At 44.1% G+C, this 14,670-nt stretch overlaps 1 protein-coding gene across 1 annotated transcript in view; it reads right to left on the bottom strand.

Annotated features, from left to right (window-relative positions):
• The window catches only part of RUFY1 (RUN and FYVE domain containing 1), a 47,156-nt gene extending 37,048 nt beyond the window's left edge, over positions 1-10,108 (bottom strand). Inside the window, exons 1-4 of the mRNA XM_077746262.1 lie at positions 9,726-10,108; positions 8,315-8,432; positions 2,749-2,850; positions 1,151-1,274 (exon numbers count right to left, since the gene is read on the bottom strand). Coding sequence (XP_077602388.1) covers positions 1,151-1,274; positions 2,749-2,850; positions 8,315-8,432; positions 9,726-9,885 — 504 coding nt within the window. The 5' untranslated portion in view covers positions 9,886-10,108. The remainder of the gene's footprint in view (positions 1-1,150; positions 1,275-2,748; positions 2,851-8,314; positions 8,433-9,725) is intronic.
• Positions 10,109-14,670: the final 4,562 nt, after the last annotated feature.

The following is a 14,670-nucleotide window of genomic DNA, read 5'->3' as shown; positions in this document are numbered from 1 at the left end:
GAGAGCTATGTGGGACATAGTGTGAAATAAACAACATTACAAAATGGTGTGCCTGGACTAATCATATTTTGGTTTAAAAAAAAAAAGTCTAAATACCCCTAATAAAATATATAAACATACACGCTGGAGGGATAGATATCAAAATGTAACACTCAATTAGTCTCTGAACAATGGGATCATGTGTGAGGTTTTGTTTCTTTTCAAACAAAGTTTGAAATTCTCTGTATTTTTTGAAAAATTTTCAACATGTAAAAACAATAAAACTATTGGGGGAAAAAAGGGAGGAGAGGTTATAAGAAACCAAACCAAACCAAACCAAGCTGACCTGGGCATGGAGGGATTAGAGGCGGCTTTAGATTCTTCAGATCCAAACTTACGGCAGGAAGAAGGCCGGGCTGTGGCCCAGCCACAGCCACAGATGCCCCAGAGGGGGTAGAGGTGGGGATGGGTCAGGGCATCTCGTCACACACTTAAAGCCACTGCCACCAGGGGCGTAGGCCTTAGCCCTGGTCATCTGCTCCCACGCGGGGAGAAAGCCTCCCTCCCAAGAGGGCTGTCTCACCCCTCGGGGCACTCTGGTCCTGCTGCCTGCTTTCATTTGCCCCCATCATCTCACTCCCCAACTCTCTCCTGACTCTACCTTTCCAGTCCCCAACCAGGCTTTGGGGCTTTGCTCAGTGTTTCTGCCATCTCCATTCTTGGCTGCTTCTAAACTTATGACCCGGGTGGCTGCCACACTGACCTTTCTCAAACCTGGGCCTGATCATTCCAGCACGCTGCTTAAAAACCTCGAACCCACGAACTGTGTAGATCATGACTTGAGCTGAAATCAAGAGTCAAAATGCTTCACTGAGCCACCCAGGCAGCCCTTGGGTGGCCTCTCAAAGCTCCAGGGACAACAGCCAAACCCTCTGGCAGGACACTGATGGCCTGGAAACTAAGCCCAGCCTCCACCTTCATTTCTTGTGCCTCCGTCCCCTTCCCCGGGGGCCTCCCCCTCTGCCCAGCACAGCACCTGGCACCACCTTCCAGCAGACACCCTCTGCCACCCTCTGAACCCTTTCTTAGGTTCAGCCCATGTCCGCAGATCTTCTGGAAAACCCCTGGCCCAAAGAAGGCATTCCACCCAGAGCCAAGATTGCCGTTTTACCTGAGAATCCAAGTCTTCCCCTTTTAAGCAGAGATTGGCATCAAGAACGTTGAGTCCCACCAGCAGACCGACAATCACCGTCCCTTCCTCTTCCATCATCAGGGCCTCGGGCTCATAGAATTCACTGAAAGAGATCGACACAGCAGGGGGCTGCTCAGGAAGGGATGCTCACCACCCCATTTCCTGCCCTGCCCTGCCTTTTAACCTCTCCACTGCCAGCCAGCCGGCCAGCTTCACCAGAAGCCAGAAACTCCCTAGTGTCCATTTCCTTCTGCCTTTCCTCCTACTCTCCCTCCCCGGCCCCGCACACCTGCTTCAGGTGCTGCCACTTCTTCTCTGGCCTCTCTCCTCTTCCTGTGGTTGAGAACAGGCTCCACCCACCTCCAGTCTAAGGCTGACTCTTCCATCTAGACCCTGGACCCTGGTCCTTCTCACCTCCCCTTGGCTCCTGTGTTCCTGACCATCACCACTCTGCCCTTCCCGTCCCGCAGGCTCCTTCTTCCGCACTGCGGGAAACTATTTCTACACTCATGTCAGCTGGAAACAGGATTCCACAGCCCCCGAATCCAAGAAAACTCTTCCCTCTTCCCTGTGTCTCACAGAGTCACACTGGTTGCTTTTATTTTCTCACCTCCCGAGTCACCTCAGTCATTTGTAGTGGGGTCTCAGCCCTTGCCTACTACTGCTCCTGGTCACCAGTGATGTGCCAGTTTACCAGCTGTGTGTGCATGGGTGCAGGAGAACTTATCATCTTAAGAAAGTGCGCCAGGCCATAGGGATGAAAGGTACACCATGGGGAATACAGTCAATGGTGCTGCCCCTCCCCTGTTCTCTCTCTTTCTCAAAATAAACAAACATTAAAATTTTCTAAAAAAAAATGAACCAGTCATAAATTTCACAGACAGCCAGTTAGTCATTATTGATGCTGAGAGATATAAAATCTTACAAACTGGATATAGAATCCTAAGATAGGTAATATAGGTATGTTCTCTTGAAAAAAGCAGGATTTTGTACTTTAAAGTTGCCCACTGCACCTAGTTTTAAAGTAATTTTTCCCCCTGTTATCAACAAGTCTAATAAATTGCATTTTGTTGAAGTTTAACCACGTAGGCTGTCAATTACCTAATCACAGGGATTTTTGAAGAATGAACTCCGAAATGACTTTTCAAAATGAAAAGCATGACTCTTCATTCATAAGGACTTTCAGATATCCGCGCTTAAAAATGGAAATACTCTTGGGGTACATGGGTGGCTCAGTCAATTAAGCATCCGACTTTGGCTCAGGTAATGATCTCACAGTTTGTGGGTTCAAACCCTGCATTGGGCTCTGTGCTAACAGCTCAGAGCCTGGAACCTGCTTCAGATTCCGTATCTCTCTCTCTTTCTACCTCTTCCCCTCTCATGCACTGTCTCTCAAAAACAAATATTGAAAATGAAAAAAAAATTGAAACAATTTTAGAATTAAGCTGCAGGATATTTACAATTAATAATAATTCAAATAAAAGCTGTGTACATTGTAGATTCTAAACGATCTGCAGACCTATGTTCTAATTATTTACAGAGCAAAAGACAAGCAAATATAGGAGGTAAAAAAATACCTTAAGAGATGTTTATTATCTATAAGCACTTTCAGATAATCTGCCAGTTTCTTTTGCATGAGTGCAAGATAAAGCCAGGCTCTGCCTCTTCCCACAGCTGTCCTAGAATTCAGNTAAAGATATACACATACTACACATGTACATGCACGCAGAGAACAGTGTAAGAATAGTGGCTTTGGGGGTTGGGTGGAGCATGCCATCTGGAAGGCCCAGAAAACAGCTCTCTTGTAAACCTTTGGGTACAGTTTGAATTCTGTATCATGGACATGTACTTTTTGCTTCTTTTTTTGGTGCAAAAAGGTGGTTTTATTAAAGCATGGGGACAGGGGCCATGGGCAGGAAGAGCTGCCTGTTTTGACAAGATAAAAAGATAAAAACACTCTTAAGCCTCAAATTTCTGATTTCTGGAACCAATACAGTTAGATAAACCTTTGCATATATTCATAAAATTTCACAGGGGGCCAGGAAATACCAGACGAAGTTTGTATGCCAGACATAGTTTTTGAAAGATTAATCTATAGAACATGGTGTTTGTTAAGGTGTTAAAGTCTCACATTTCTAAGGTATTAGCTCAAAGGTGTAATTTTAGGGGTGCCTGGGTGGGTCAGTTGGTTAGGTGTTTGTGTCTGGATTTTGGCTCAGGTCATGACTCATGGCTTGTGGGTTCGAGCCCCTCATTGGGCTCTGCGCTGCCAGTGCAAAGCCTGCTTGGGATTCTCTCTCACCCTCTCTCTGCCCTCCACCATCTGCATTCTCTGTCTCTCAAAAATAAGTAAACATAAAAAAGGTGCAATTTTATTTTTAGTTGTGGCAAAACACACAGAACATAAAATTTACCTTTTTACACATACACTTCAGTAGTCCTTAGTACATTCCCAGCATTGTGCAACCAATCTCAAAGATGCAGTTTTGAAAAGGCCTGCTTTAAACATCAGAACAGGGGCGCCTGGGTGACTCAGTCGGTTAAGTATCAGACCATGGCTCAGCTCATGATCTCAAGGTTCCTGAGTTCGAGCCCCGCACTGGGTTCTGTGCTGACAGCTTGAAGCCTGGAGCCTGCTTCGGATTCTGTGTCTCCCTCTCTCTCTGCCCCTCCCCCACCCGCACTCAGTCTCTTCTTTCAAAAAAAAAAAGAAATTTTTTTTAAACATCAAAACAAAAAGCCTTCCCAACTGTAGACCTAACACTGCTGAAGAAAAGATTCTGTTCTCAGAAGAGTAACTGCATTTGTGACCTCCAAGAAAATAGTAGAGCCATTGCTGAAATCAGCCTCAAAGGGAGCTGTCGAGGCCAAAAGCCTGGCTGGGCACCCTGTGTGCTTTCAGGAGCCAGGCCTGTAAGGGTTAATCCAACTCCATCAATATGAAAGGATTTGAAGCCCTCACTCCCCCAAATGATAATAAACCAGAGAAAAAAGGAGGGGCACCTGCACAGCTCAGTCAATTAAGCATCTGACTCTTGAGTTCCAGTCACGATCTCCCGGTTTGTGCCTTGTGCTTTCGAGCTCCGCACTGGGCTCTGCACTGAGCCTGCTTGGGATTCTCCCTTTGCCCTTCCCCCACTCAGGCTCGCTCTCTCAAAATAAATAAATAAAACAAAAACAAAAGTAAAAAGGAGAGGAAATGAGGTAGAAGAAAAAAAGGCACTGAATGCAGGTATGATGTGAAAAATGGACACCGACATGTGTGGCGCGGCAGGAAATAAACCAGCACAGCGCTTGGGGCCGGCGACTTGATGATCGCAGGTTATCAAAATTGTGCATCTAGTAATGTGTCCTAAGGATGCACTTAAAAACCTATGCTTGGGAATGGTCCGCTGCACTCTTTGGATAATGGAAAACTGAAGACAAGTACAAAATCCAAAGGGGCGTTAAACAAATGAGCTTTACAACAGATTGCTATGTGGCGGTCTCAAAAATGATGCTGTGGATGAATATTGTATCCGGAAAGAGGCTCAGAATCTAGGACTAAATGGAAAAAAGGCTACAGAAATGTGTACAGTTTAGGGGCGCCTGGGTGGCTTAGTCGGTTAAGCGTCCAACTTTCGCTTAGGTCATGATCTCACGGTTCGTGGGTTTGAGCCCCGCGTCGGGCTCTGTGCTGACTGCCAGCTCAGAGCCTGGAGCCTGTTTCAGAGTCTGTCACTCCCTCTCTCTCTGACCCTCCCCTGCTCATGCTGTCTCTCTCCTAGAAATAAATAAAACATTAAAAAAAAAAAAAAAGAAATGTATACAGTTTAGTACTCATTTTTTTCCTTTGTTCCTCTTCCACAAACATTAGTACAATGTTCTGGGTTCAGGTTCACTTCTAAAATGGTTTTTACACACACGAAAACAAAATTATCTGCTTTTCACCAAAAAAAGATTGGCATGTGACACCTGCTGTCCTGCAACTTGCCTAGCGTGTCAAATGCCTGTCGTTTTGAAATTCTTTCTACACACAAGGAATGTCTGTGGGTTTTTTTTGATGGCTTTAGGTTGTTTTACTAGTAGATTGCATCATTATTTATTCAGCTAGCTGCTAGGTAGGCCATTTCTCATCACATATAATGCTTCAGTAGATAATTCTGTCCTGGTGTCATTTCTGGCAGATCTATAGGACGATGCACGGAGAACAGGGGCTGCTGGGTCAAAGTGCAGACGCAGTGTTAATTTTGGTGGATAGTGGCAAACTCTCCTCTGTCAGAATGAGGGCAATACGATGCCATCGGGGGTAGGGGCGGTGAGGAGAATAAATATAGAATCTTATTGGGGCACCCAGGTGGCTCAGCTGCTTAAGCGTCTGAGTCTTGATCTTACCTCAGGTCTTGAACTCAGGGTTTGGAGTTCAAGCCCTATGTTAGGCTCCATGCTGGGCCTGGTGCCTATTTAAAAAGAAAATCTTATCTATTTGACGATGCACTGAAAGGATCTGTAAGAACACTGACCAGAATATTAACTTTATTTTTTTTTTCTCAGTGGGTGATAGAAGCGTCTTTTTTGCTTGCTTTTTATTTCCTAATTAAAAATCAGGTCATAAGGAAAAAAGTTATTTTTAATATTCAAAAATGAGAAAGAGAAGTCTGTGCTTAAGTGCCAATATGCAAAATCAGTATTCATTGTGTAAACATACACAATGTGTGTGATGAAAAACCATAATCTGAAAACAATGAAAAATTCTGAGGACGCCTGGGTGTTCGGTTCAGTGGTTAAGCCTCCGACTTTGGCTCAGTTCATGATCTTATGATTTGTGGGTTTGAGCCCTACGTCCGGCTTTGTGCTGGCAGTATGGAGCCTGCTTGGGGCTCTCTCTTCTCCCTCTCTCTCTCTGTCTCTCTCCCACTTACTTTTTCTCAGAGGAATAAAACTTTCAAAAAAAAAAAGAAAGAAAAATTCTGGGTGACAAGTCATAACGCAAAAGATATTTTCATTCATTCATTCATTCATTCATTCATTCATGGGGGGGAGGGGCAGAGAGAGAAGGAGAGAATCTTAAGCAGGCTCCATACCCAGTGTGGAGCCTGATGCGGGGCTCCATCTCATGTGAGATCATGACCTGAGCTGAAATCAACACTCTGATGCTTAACCCACTGAGCCATCCAGGCGCCCTACCCTGATATTTTCATTGTAATTAAGACAGGGGAACTATACTCTAGAGAGATTACTCTCAGGATGCAAAATTCATCCTGCAAGTTTCAAACCACCTTAAACAATCCCCTTCAACTCCCAAAAAACACTAGTCACAACTTCCAAAATAATACCAAAAATTTTTAACTTTCAATTCTATTTAATGAAATAGTTAAAAAATAAAAAACCCTTTCCCACGCAGCCCATGAGGCTATTCCTGGAGGCATCGAGAAAAGGGAACTATTGTATATTTCCTCTTTGGCAGACAGGGTACGATTTTGGTACCTAAGCCTGTTTAGCAGCCAGAGTTAATAAGGGAACAGAGGTAGTGGGTTTAGCTGACAGAGAGCTCTTTGTTCTCATAAGGCTTCAAAAATGCCTCCCATGCATAACTGGAAACGGGTCTGAGCGTAGTAGGAGTTCTACTCCGATCTGAACACGTGGGGACTCAGTCTAGTTGCTTCACTCCTGAGGGGGTGAGCTGGTCGGAAAGGGTGGGCAAACAGGACCACCTAAGTATGAAGCAAAGCAGAAGACAGAAGGGAAGTTCCAGAGAGGTCACCAAATATGCATTTGAAGGTTGTCATGTGCAAAAGGCTTTCACCTTCTGTGGTACAAGCCCAGAGGGCTGAACTGGGGACAGGGACAGAGGCTTAAATTTCATCTTGACAAGATGGCACAGGGCTGTAGCAATGTGTAGCAATGGAGGTCAATGGGCTTTAGAAGGTTCCAGAGTCCTGCAGACCTGTGTTCTCTTCCTGGCTCCGCTACTCACTTGCCAAGGGACCTTGGGCAGGACAGTTAGCTACTCAGTCTCAGTTTCTGTACTTATCAGTGGGGATTCCAACAGCTCTCCCAGAGGCTTGATGCGCGGGATTAAACAAGATCCTGAAATATCCTTAGCACAACGTCTGGCACACGGGGGCCCTAAGCAAACGCTGGCTATCATCATTATCTCAAAATGGAACAGGCTGGGTCCAGAGGAGAAGCATCGGAGGCTGGAGAGCCGTGTCCCCCTGCGGGAGACTGCAGGGTGCCCTTTTCTATCGGCCCAGGGGTCTCTAGGTCCCCTTCTAAATCCAAGTTTCATGATGACGCCTCGTTTGTATTCTGTCCAGTTTTTTATTTTGAGCCTATGCACGGGGAATCCCGAGGCAAACCCACACATGGGAAATGATTTGTCAGTCTCACCTTTTCACAAACGTCCCACGTCCCAGAATCTAAAATCTGGCCCCAACTATACTATTCAGAAAGGTGCCCAGTTGTATGTGAAGCACGGATTCCCAGGAGTGAGACGAGGACTACTTTCACTCCTGTAACCGCTCCTCAGGTGACAACACCTTTCCTTTCTTTTTAAAAAATTTTTAATGTCTTATTTATTTTTGAGAGGGAGATAGAGACAGCGTGAGCAGGAGAGGGTCAGAGAAAGAGGGAGACACAGAATCCGAAGCAGGCTCCAGGTTCTGAGCTAGCTGTCAGCACAAAGCCCAACGCAGGGCTCAAACCTGCAAACCGTGAGATCATGACCTGAGCCGAAGTCGGATGCTTAACCGACTGAGCCACCCAGGCGTCCTCACCTTTTCTTTTTTAAAGTAATGTCTGCACTCAGCATGGGTCTTGAACTCATGACCCTGAGATCAAGAGTTGCATGCTCTACTGACTGAGCCAGCCAGGTGCCCCACAACATCTTTTCAAACTATGTGACTTTGTGGGACATGCAGGAATCGCTGTACCCATTTTAAAGATAAGGAAACTGAGGCTCAGAGAGGGGCAAATCTGGCTGAAAATCTTGAGGATAATAAGCAGCAGGGCTGGAACTAAAGTCTAAGTAGAGTGTGGCTCATGCTACGATGTGTTCTAAATTAGAAAAAGTGTTATCAGAAAGTAACCGAGAAATAGGTAAATACAGCGTTTTGGTTTTGTTTTTTTAACATTAAATCAGTGTAACTGCTTCTCACTCACTTTAATTCTGGCAGATTTCTGACACTGGTGGCTATATCTGATGCTTCTGGACAAAGTTTCTCTACCAGCTCCAAAGGACCAAAGAAAGATTTATTTTGGCCAATAAAACTCTTCTTGACTAAAAAGGAAAACAAAAGTGTTATTGATAAGAACAGGTTGCGAGCTGTCTTCAGGTGCCCACAGTCTCTCTCCCAAAAGCCAAACACACAATTGCACAGCTCTAACCACTTCATCCTGATTGTCTCGGGGACTCCGAGATGCCAGGTAAATACTCCCTTCTTCTGGTGACAAGGTTTCTCTGATATCCCTACTATGTTCTTCTTCCTCCAAGTATTTACTGCCCATGAAATAAAATAAGTATCTCATATATATATTGCTTGTTGAAAGCCTTCCCCTTTCACCCTCCTACCGGACGTCAAAAATCAATAATGGATTTCAGATTATCACCACTGCCCCTCATCTGACCTGCTGCCAATCATCTTCTGATGGGTCTCCTTGCTCCCAATATGGTCGCCTCCCCACCCTTACAATCTGTTCAAACACTTGTAAGTTCTTTTAAAAATGTAAGTCGGTCATGTTTTTCCCTTGCTTAAAATGCTCCAGAGACACTTGTGATAAAATCCGACTCTGCACATGACCTACGAAGGCCTACACCATCCAGCCCTCCCCCGCCTCCCCAATCTATTACTCTGACCTCATCTCCCCACACTCTCCCTCTGAGCCCACTGGCATCTTCCTCAAACCAAGCTTGGTGTCACTCAGGACTTCTGCACCTGTTTCCCCCCAGCCCCTCAGAAATGCTCTTGCCCCAAATCTCTGCACAGCTAAGTCTCTTTTGGGTCTCAGCTCACAGTTCCCCAGCAAGACCTTCCCCACTCTGGTGGAAACCCATGTAGCTTCCCTGAATTTGCAGCACTTTGTAACTGTCTGTTTCTGCCTTTACTGTCCCCTAGAACTGCTGTCAGAGGTGGTAGTGGCCACATGTGCTACTGAGAACTTGAAATGTAGCCAGTGCAATCCAGAGGTAAAAAACACAGTGGGTTTTTAAGTCTTAGTATAAAAGAGAATGTAAAAATCTCAATAAGGCTTTTAAATACTGATTATGTCAAAATCATAATATTTTTGCATAAACTGGGGACAATAAATCATGTTCTTAAAAGTAATTTCACCTATTTTCACTTTTTTTTTTTTTTAAACGTGGCTATCAGAGCCCTAAAAACTGCACATGTAGCTTGCCTGGTATTTCTACTAGACTGCTTCTCTAAATGTCGCCTCTGGAGGGCAGGGACCCTGCCGGTTTTGTACACTGCTGTTATCCCAAGAGCCCAGAACATTGTTTGCACTGATGAATACCTGCTGAGCTAACAGCTGGCCCGAATTCCCACGCCCCCGAACGCTCCCTCAGGCTCACCTTTCAGCCCGTGTTTGAGGCAGTGCTCCATCACTACAAAGAATTGCTGCAAGGGGGCATGGTCCGCATCCAGGCTGCGGCCCAGGCTCAGGGCAGACTGGAGCAAGACTCTGACGCTGAGTTTCATCATGTGCATCAAGTTGGCACGCTCCTCCATCATCTGGCACTTGGAAGCTGCTGGGGACAAACAGGGACAGCTTCGTTAGTAGAGTGAATGTGTTCCGGGGTGAGGAGGTTGGACGCAGGATCGTCCAGGCGGAGGGCCAGGCGATCTGTTCCGAGCGCGGACTTGCGGCTGGACGGATAACTAGGTTTCGTAGTCACACGGCCTTTGATCCCTGGAGGTCACAGCCGCACCTGGGCAGCCTAACCCGCGGGTCAGTCTTCGGAGACCGCTCCCAGGCGGCTCCGCGCGTTGCTAAGGCGACCGTTCTACTGAGACTTGCCGAGATTGGCCTTTCCCACACCCAGTATTACATTTTCGACCAATGGAAGGGGGCAAATTCCAGGAAGTCCCGCCCCAAGGTAGGAGGTGAGCTGGGACAGTATTCCGCCCCTGAACGACCCGATTGGACGAGCCCAGCTCGAGGCCACGCCCACGAAGCTCCCGGGCGCCATTTTGCATCCTCTGCCCGAGTGGTCCCGATCCTCAGCCTGTTTAGAAGGCAGTTGACCCTCCTTTTTTGTCCCACGGTGTCAGCCCTAGTGTCTTCGGGAAAGCCTCTGCCCCTGAGTTCCAGGCTCAAGTTCTTGTTGCCTATCAACTGTTGCCCACAGTTAACGGACAAATACGAGTTTTACACTTGTATGTAAAACCGTTAGAATCAAAAGGACTCTGCTACGTTTCCATTTCAGCTCCATTAATGTCGCTTTGAGAATAAAAAAACGTATGTCGGCTGTCAGTATCGGATATTTATGGCAAATGTTTACCAAGTGTCCCCCTCGTACCCAGGAAACTATTATCCTGGAAATTAAAAATGTAGACTCCACGCTATTAACCGAGTCCTAGCAGGAAAAATAGCCTTGGACACACCCCTCCTCACCCACACTTTTGGCCTTAAATATTTGCCGAGTGGATGGACGGGGATCGTACTGTTTTAATTTGGAGCTGCTGATTATTAATGAGGTTAAGTAGACTTTCGTGTTTGTCGTCTCCTAGTATTCTGTGAATTACCTGCTACATCGTTTTTCTTGTTGAACTGTCTTACTGATCTGTATAAATTAATACTTCTATTAGTCCTTTATAGCTGTTTTATTTCACGGTCATTAATTAATATGAACATAAAGATGGTTAAAAGCGCATTATGTATAGCTAAATCAAAAATAACTATATTATGAATTATGACTGAATGACTTTCAGAGAATCTTATGTATCACGTTTATAAATTCAAAAACTTTAATGAACTGGATGATTGGCAAAGGAAATAAAAATGGTAACACCTCATTAAGAGAAGGGAGAAACCCTGAGTGGAGCAAAAAACAGAAGCAATTTGTAAAGATTTACTGCTGATACCACGCCCAGGTCTAAACCACAACGGTCTTCTAATCGCAGTGCGTATCCAGGATTCCCGTAGGGCTAGTCAAACCCAGAAGCTTGAAGGAAATCCGTTCCCAGCTCAAGTGTCCCAGTTCCACAAGACAACCTGATTTGAAAGAGGGCTTCAAATACCTCCATTTTGACCTCAGTCTGTACTTTCTAATGGATGAAGTTCTTTCCGGCGTATCTGTTAACGTCTGGCAAAAGGCTGCCTTCAGAAACCACCACCTCAGGCAGTGAGGACTGCCCTGGGCCTGCAAGAGCTCCAAGTGACTGACCCCAAGACCAGGATAGACTTGACCTTTACTGTCCATCTGTCTGTACTCACCGAACTTTGTCCCACATTTTCCTTATACAAATCTCTATTTTCAGCACTTTGTAAATCCCTTTTCAGACGCTAGTCCACTGTTTTCCCCGTGTTGGCCTCCTGGAAATAAATTCCTTTTTGTCTCCCCACCCCCTTGTCTCTCTGCTTTTGCATTTTGTCAGTGGTGAGTGGCCGAAATGGGTGTGTTTTGAACACCCGGAGCCAGTGCTCTTGCACCCTTGTGCCCAGTTACAGATTCACTCCCTATCCCAAATCTTCCTCTTGATGCACTGACCTAGGGTCCAGACAGTCCCACACACCAAGTGGAGGTGAAGCTTCCTTTGATGATTCCTCAAATCATCCAATGCATGAAGAGCTTCCAATCTCTCATTGCTTTATTGTACTTAGTTTAGGAAACCTAGTCTTGGGGGAGGAGGAAGGTCTCTAGCTCTCTAATGGGTAACCCAAATTCAGAAAGTTATAAATTTTCCCCCTACAAACACATGTAATTATTCTCAACCAGTCTCAATACTCCCCCCATAGGATGGACCACTGACTTGATGGACATGTTCCATAAATCAAAGAGGCCAAAACTGTAGCTCCATGTTTTCAATGCAACTAGATTTGAGGTACACATAAGCTAAGTCTTTTTGTCAAAAAAATGTTGGCATTTTGGCAAAGGTGTAATGAAATAAGCAGCATTTAGGTGTCCCCAACTCTTTTCTTGAGTGTTCTGGTCTAAACAAGGTAACTAAATGGAAGAATTACAGGTATAATTTTCATTTGATAAGTCTTAGTAAAGCCTTTAAAATTTATTTTTATTTATATATTTTTTAACTTTATTTATTTTGAGACAGAGACTGCACAAGTGGGGGAGGAGCAGAGACAGCGGGAAGATCAAGCGGATGTCCATCTCGAACTCACTATACCATGAGATCATGATCTGACCCGAACTCGAGAGTCGGCTGCTTAACCAACTGAGCCACCCAGGCACCCCAAGCCTTAAAAAAAAAAAAAAAGTTTATTTATTTTTGAGAGAGACTGAGATGGAGATAGAGAGAGAGGGAGACAGAGGTCTACGAAGCAGGGTCTGCACTAACAGTTAGAGCCTGATGCGGGGCTCAAACTCACAAACCATGAGATCATGACCTGAGCTGAAGTGGGATGCTTAACTGACTAAGCCACCCAGGTACCCCTTGGTAAAGCCGTAAAGCTCTTTTTGGGGACTTTATTTTATTTTATTTTTTTGGTAATTGATGTCTCCTTTATTCTATATCATTCTATTAGAGTTTTATTATTCTTGCACAGGAACTGTGAAATGCTTAAGATACAGGTTACTACTAAATAAAAAAAGGGATCTCAGTACAGAAATACATTTAATAAACTAAAGAAAAAGCCAAAGATCTGGGGAGATCCAAGAGAGCAAAACAAGCCTTAACCAAAAACATCTGTAAATACCCAAGGAACTAGTCTTTTAACCTGTGTTCTGTTGGCTTCCAGTGACCATATTTAGTAATAAGCACATCAGCCAAAAAAGGCCAATAAATAGTTTAATGGTTTAAAAGATAAGCAAATGTAGGCTTATTTTGTACTGTGCAAAGTGCTACTTTCAATAGATCCATTAAAATAAATATGTGAGAAATATTAATAAAAGCAATGGTTGCTCAATCCAAATTAACATTAGACATACAGTTTATAGCATTTTATTGCTGCTAGTGTTTTCAATCTGTATGAACAAATTCAAATATTTGAGTGGTTACTTTCTTAAACTTTATAGGAAACTTACTACAGTCTCAAATGCTTTTTATCATAAGCATCTTAAGAAATATTATAAGTCATTGTTCAAATGTTAACTAGGTGCTATGGTCCTAAAACAGGCCACCTCCAAAAAGTCTAAGAATTATAGATTATCATAGTAAGGAACTTTCTGAGGTTGAGAACCTTCTTTATTAAAAAAAATTTTTTTTAACATTTACTTATTATTATTGAGAAACAGAGAGAGACAGAGCACAGGTGGGGGAGGCTCAGAGAGAAGGGAAGACAGAATCTGAAGCAGGCTCCAGGCTTTGAGCTGTCAGCAAAGAGCCTGACATGGGGCTCGAACTCACAAATCGTGAGATCATGACCTGAGCCGAAGTCGGACGCTTAACCAACTGAGCTGCCCAGTGCCCTGAGAACCTTCTTTAATATGGCCGAGTTGCATTCTTTGCAAGTCAGGTGATTTTTATTTGCTTTGAACAAAAAGTAACAAAAAAATAATTTTTGACAATAGATCAGTGTGATTTGGGGCACATGATTTGGAAGGAATTAAAACACTTGACAACAACATTACTATGACAAAACTGTTCATTTCTATTTCTTATTTATATAAGCCAGGCTTCTCAGGGATCACATCTATAAAAGATCAAAACATGGGAATAAAACTGATGCTGAGTCCTATCACATTTTATCAGTAAATCATATAGTTTCATCTATAGATACATGCTAATGCAAAAAACCAAACCAGCTTATTAAGAGAATAATAAGAAATTATATCCCTTTGTCAACTAAGCGTTTCTAATTATTTTAATGGTAATTCATTACAGAAGAAAAGTATTTTATATACTTAGAGCTTTAGTCACAAGAAATGTTTATTGAATTTTAATTCACTTACATTTTTTTCTGAGATGTATGACAGAATGAACAATAACTTTTTAAAACATGAAAGTGGATGGGGTGCCTCGGTGGCTCAGTTGGTTAAGTACCAACTCTTGATTTTGGCTTGGGTCATGATCTCACCTGAAATTGAGCCTGCACTGGACTCTGCACTGATAGCACAAAGTCTGCTTGGGATTCTCTCTCTCCCCGTCTCTTTCTCTGCCCCTTCCCTGTTCATGCTCTCTCTCTCTCTCTAGATAAATAAATAAACATAAAAAACCCCATATAGATAAGGTGCCTGGGTGGCTCAGTCAGTTAAGCGTCTGACTTCCAGCTCAGGTCATGACCTTATGGCTTGTAATTTTGAGCCCCACTTTGAGCTCTGTGCTGACAGCTAAGAGCCTGGAGCCTGCCTCAGATCCTGTGTCTCCCTCTCTCTCTGCCCCTCCCCTGCTCGTGATCTG

The sequence above is a fragment of the Crocuta crocuta genome, unplaced genomic scaffold, assembly GCF_008692635.1.
Source record: "Crocuta crocuta isolate KB4526 unplaced genomic scaffold, BGI_CrCroc_1.0 scaffold218, whole genome shotgun sequence".
In the NCBI taxonomy this organism is placed as follows: Eukaryota; Metazoa; Chordata; class Mammalia; order Carnivora; family Hyaenidae; genus Crocuta; species Crocuta crocuta.
This window is presented reverse-complemented; position numbering and strand designations above follow the sequence as displayed.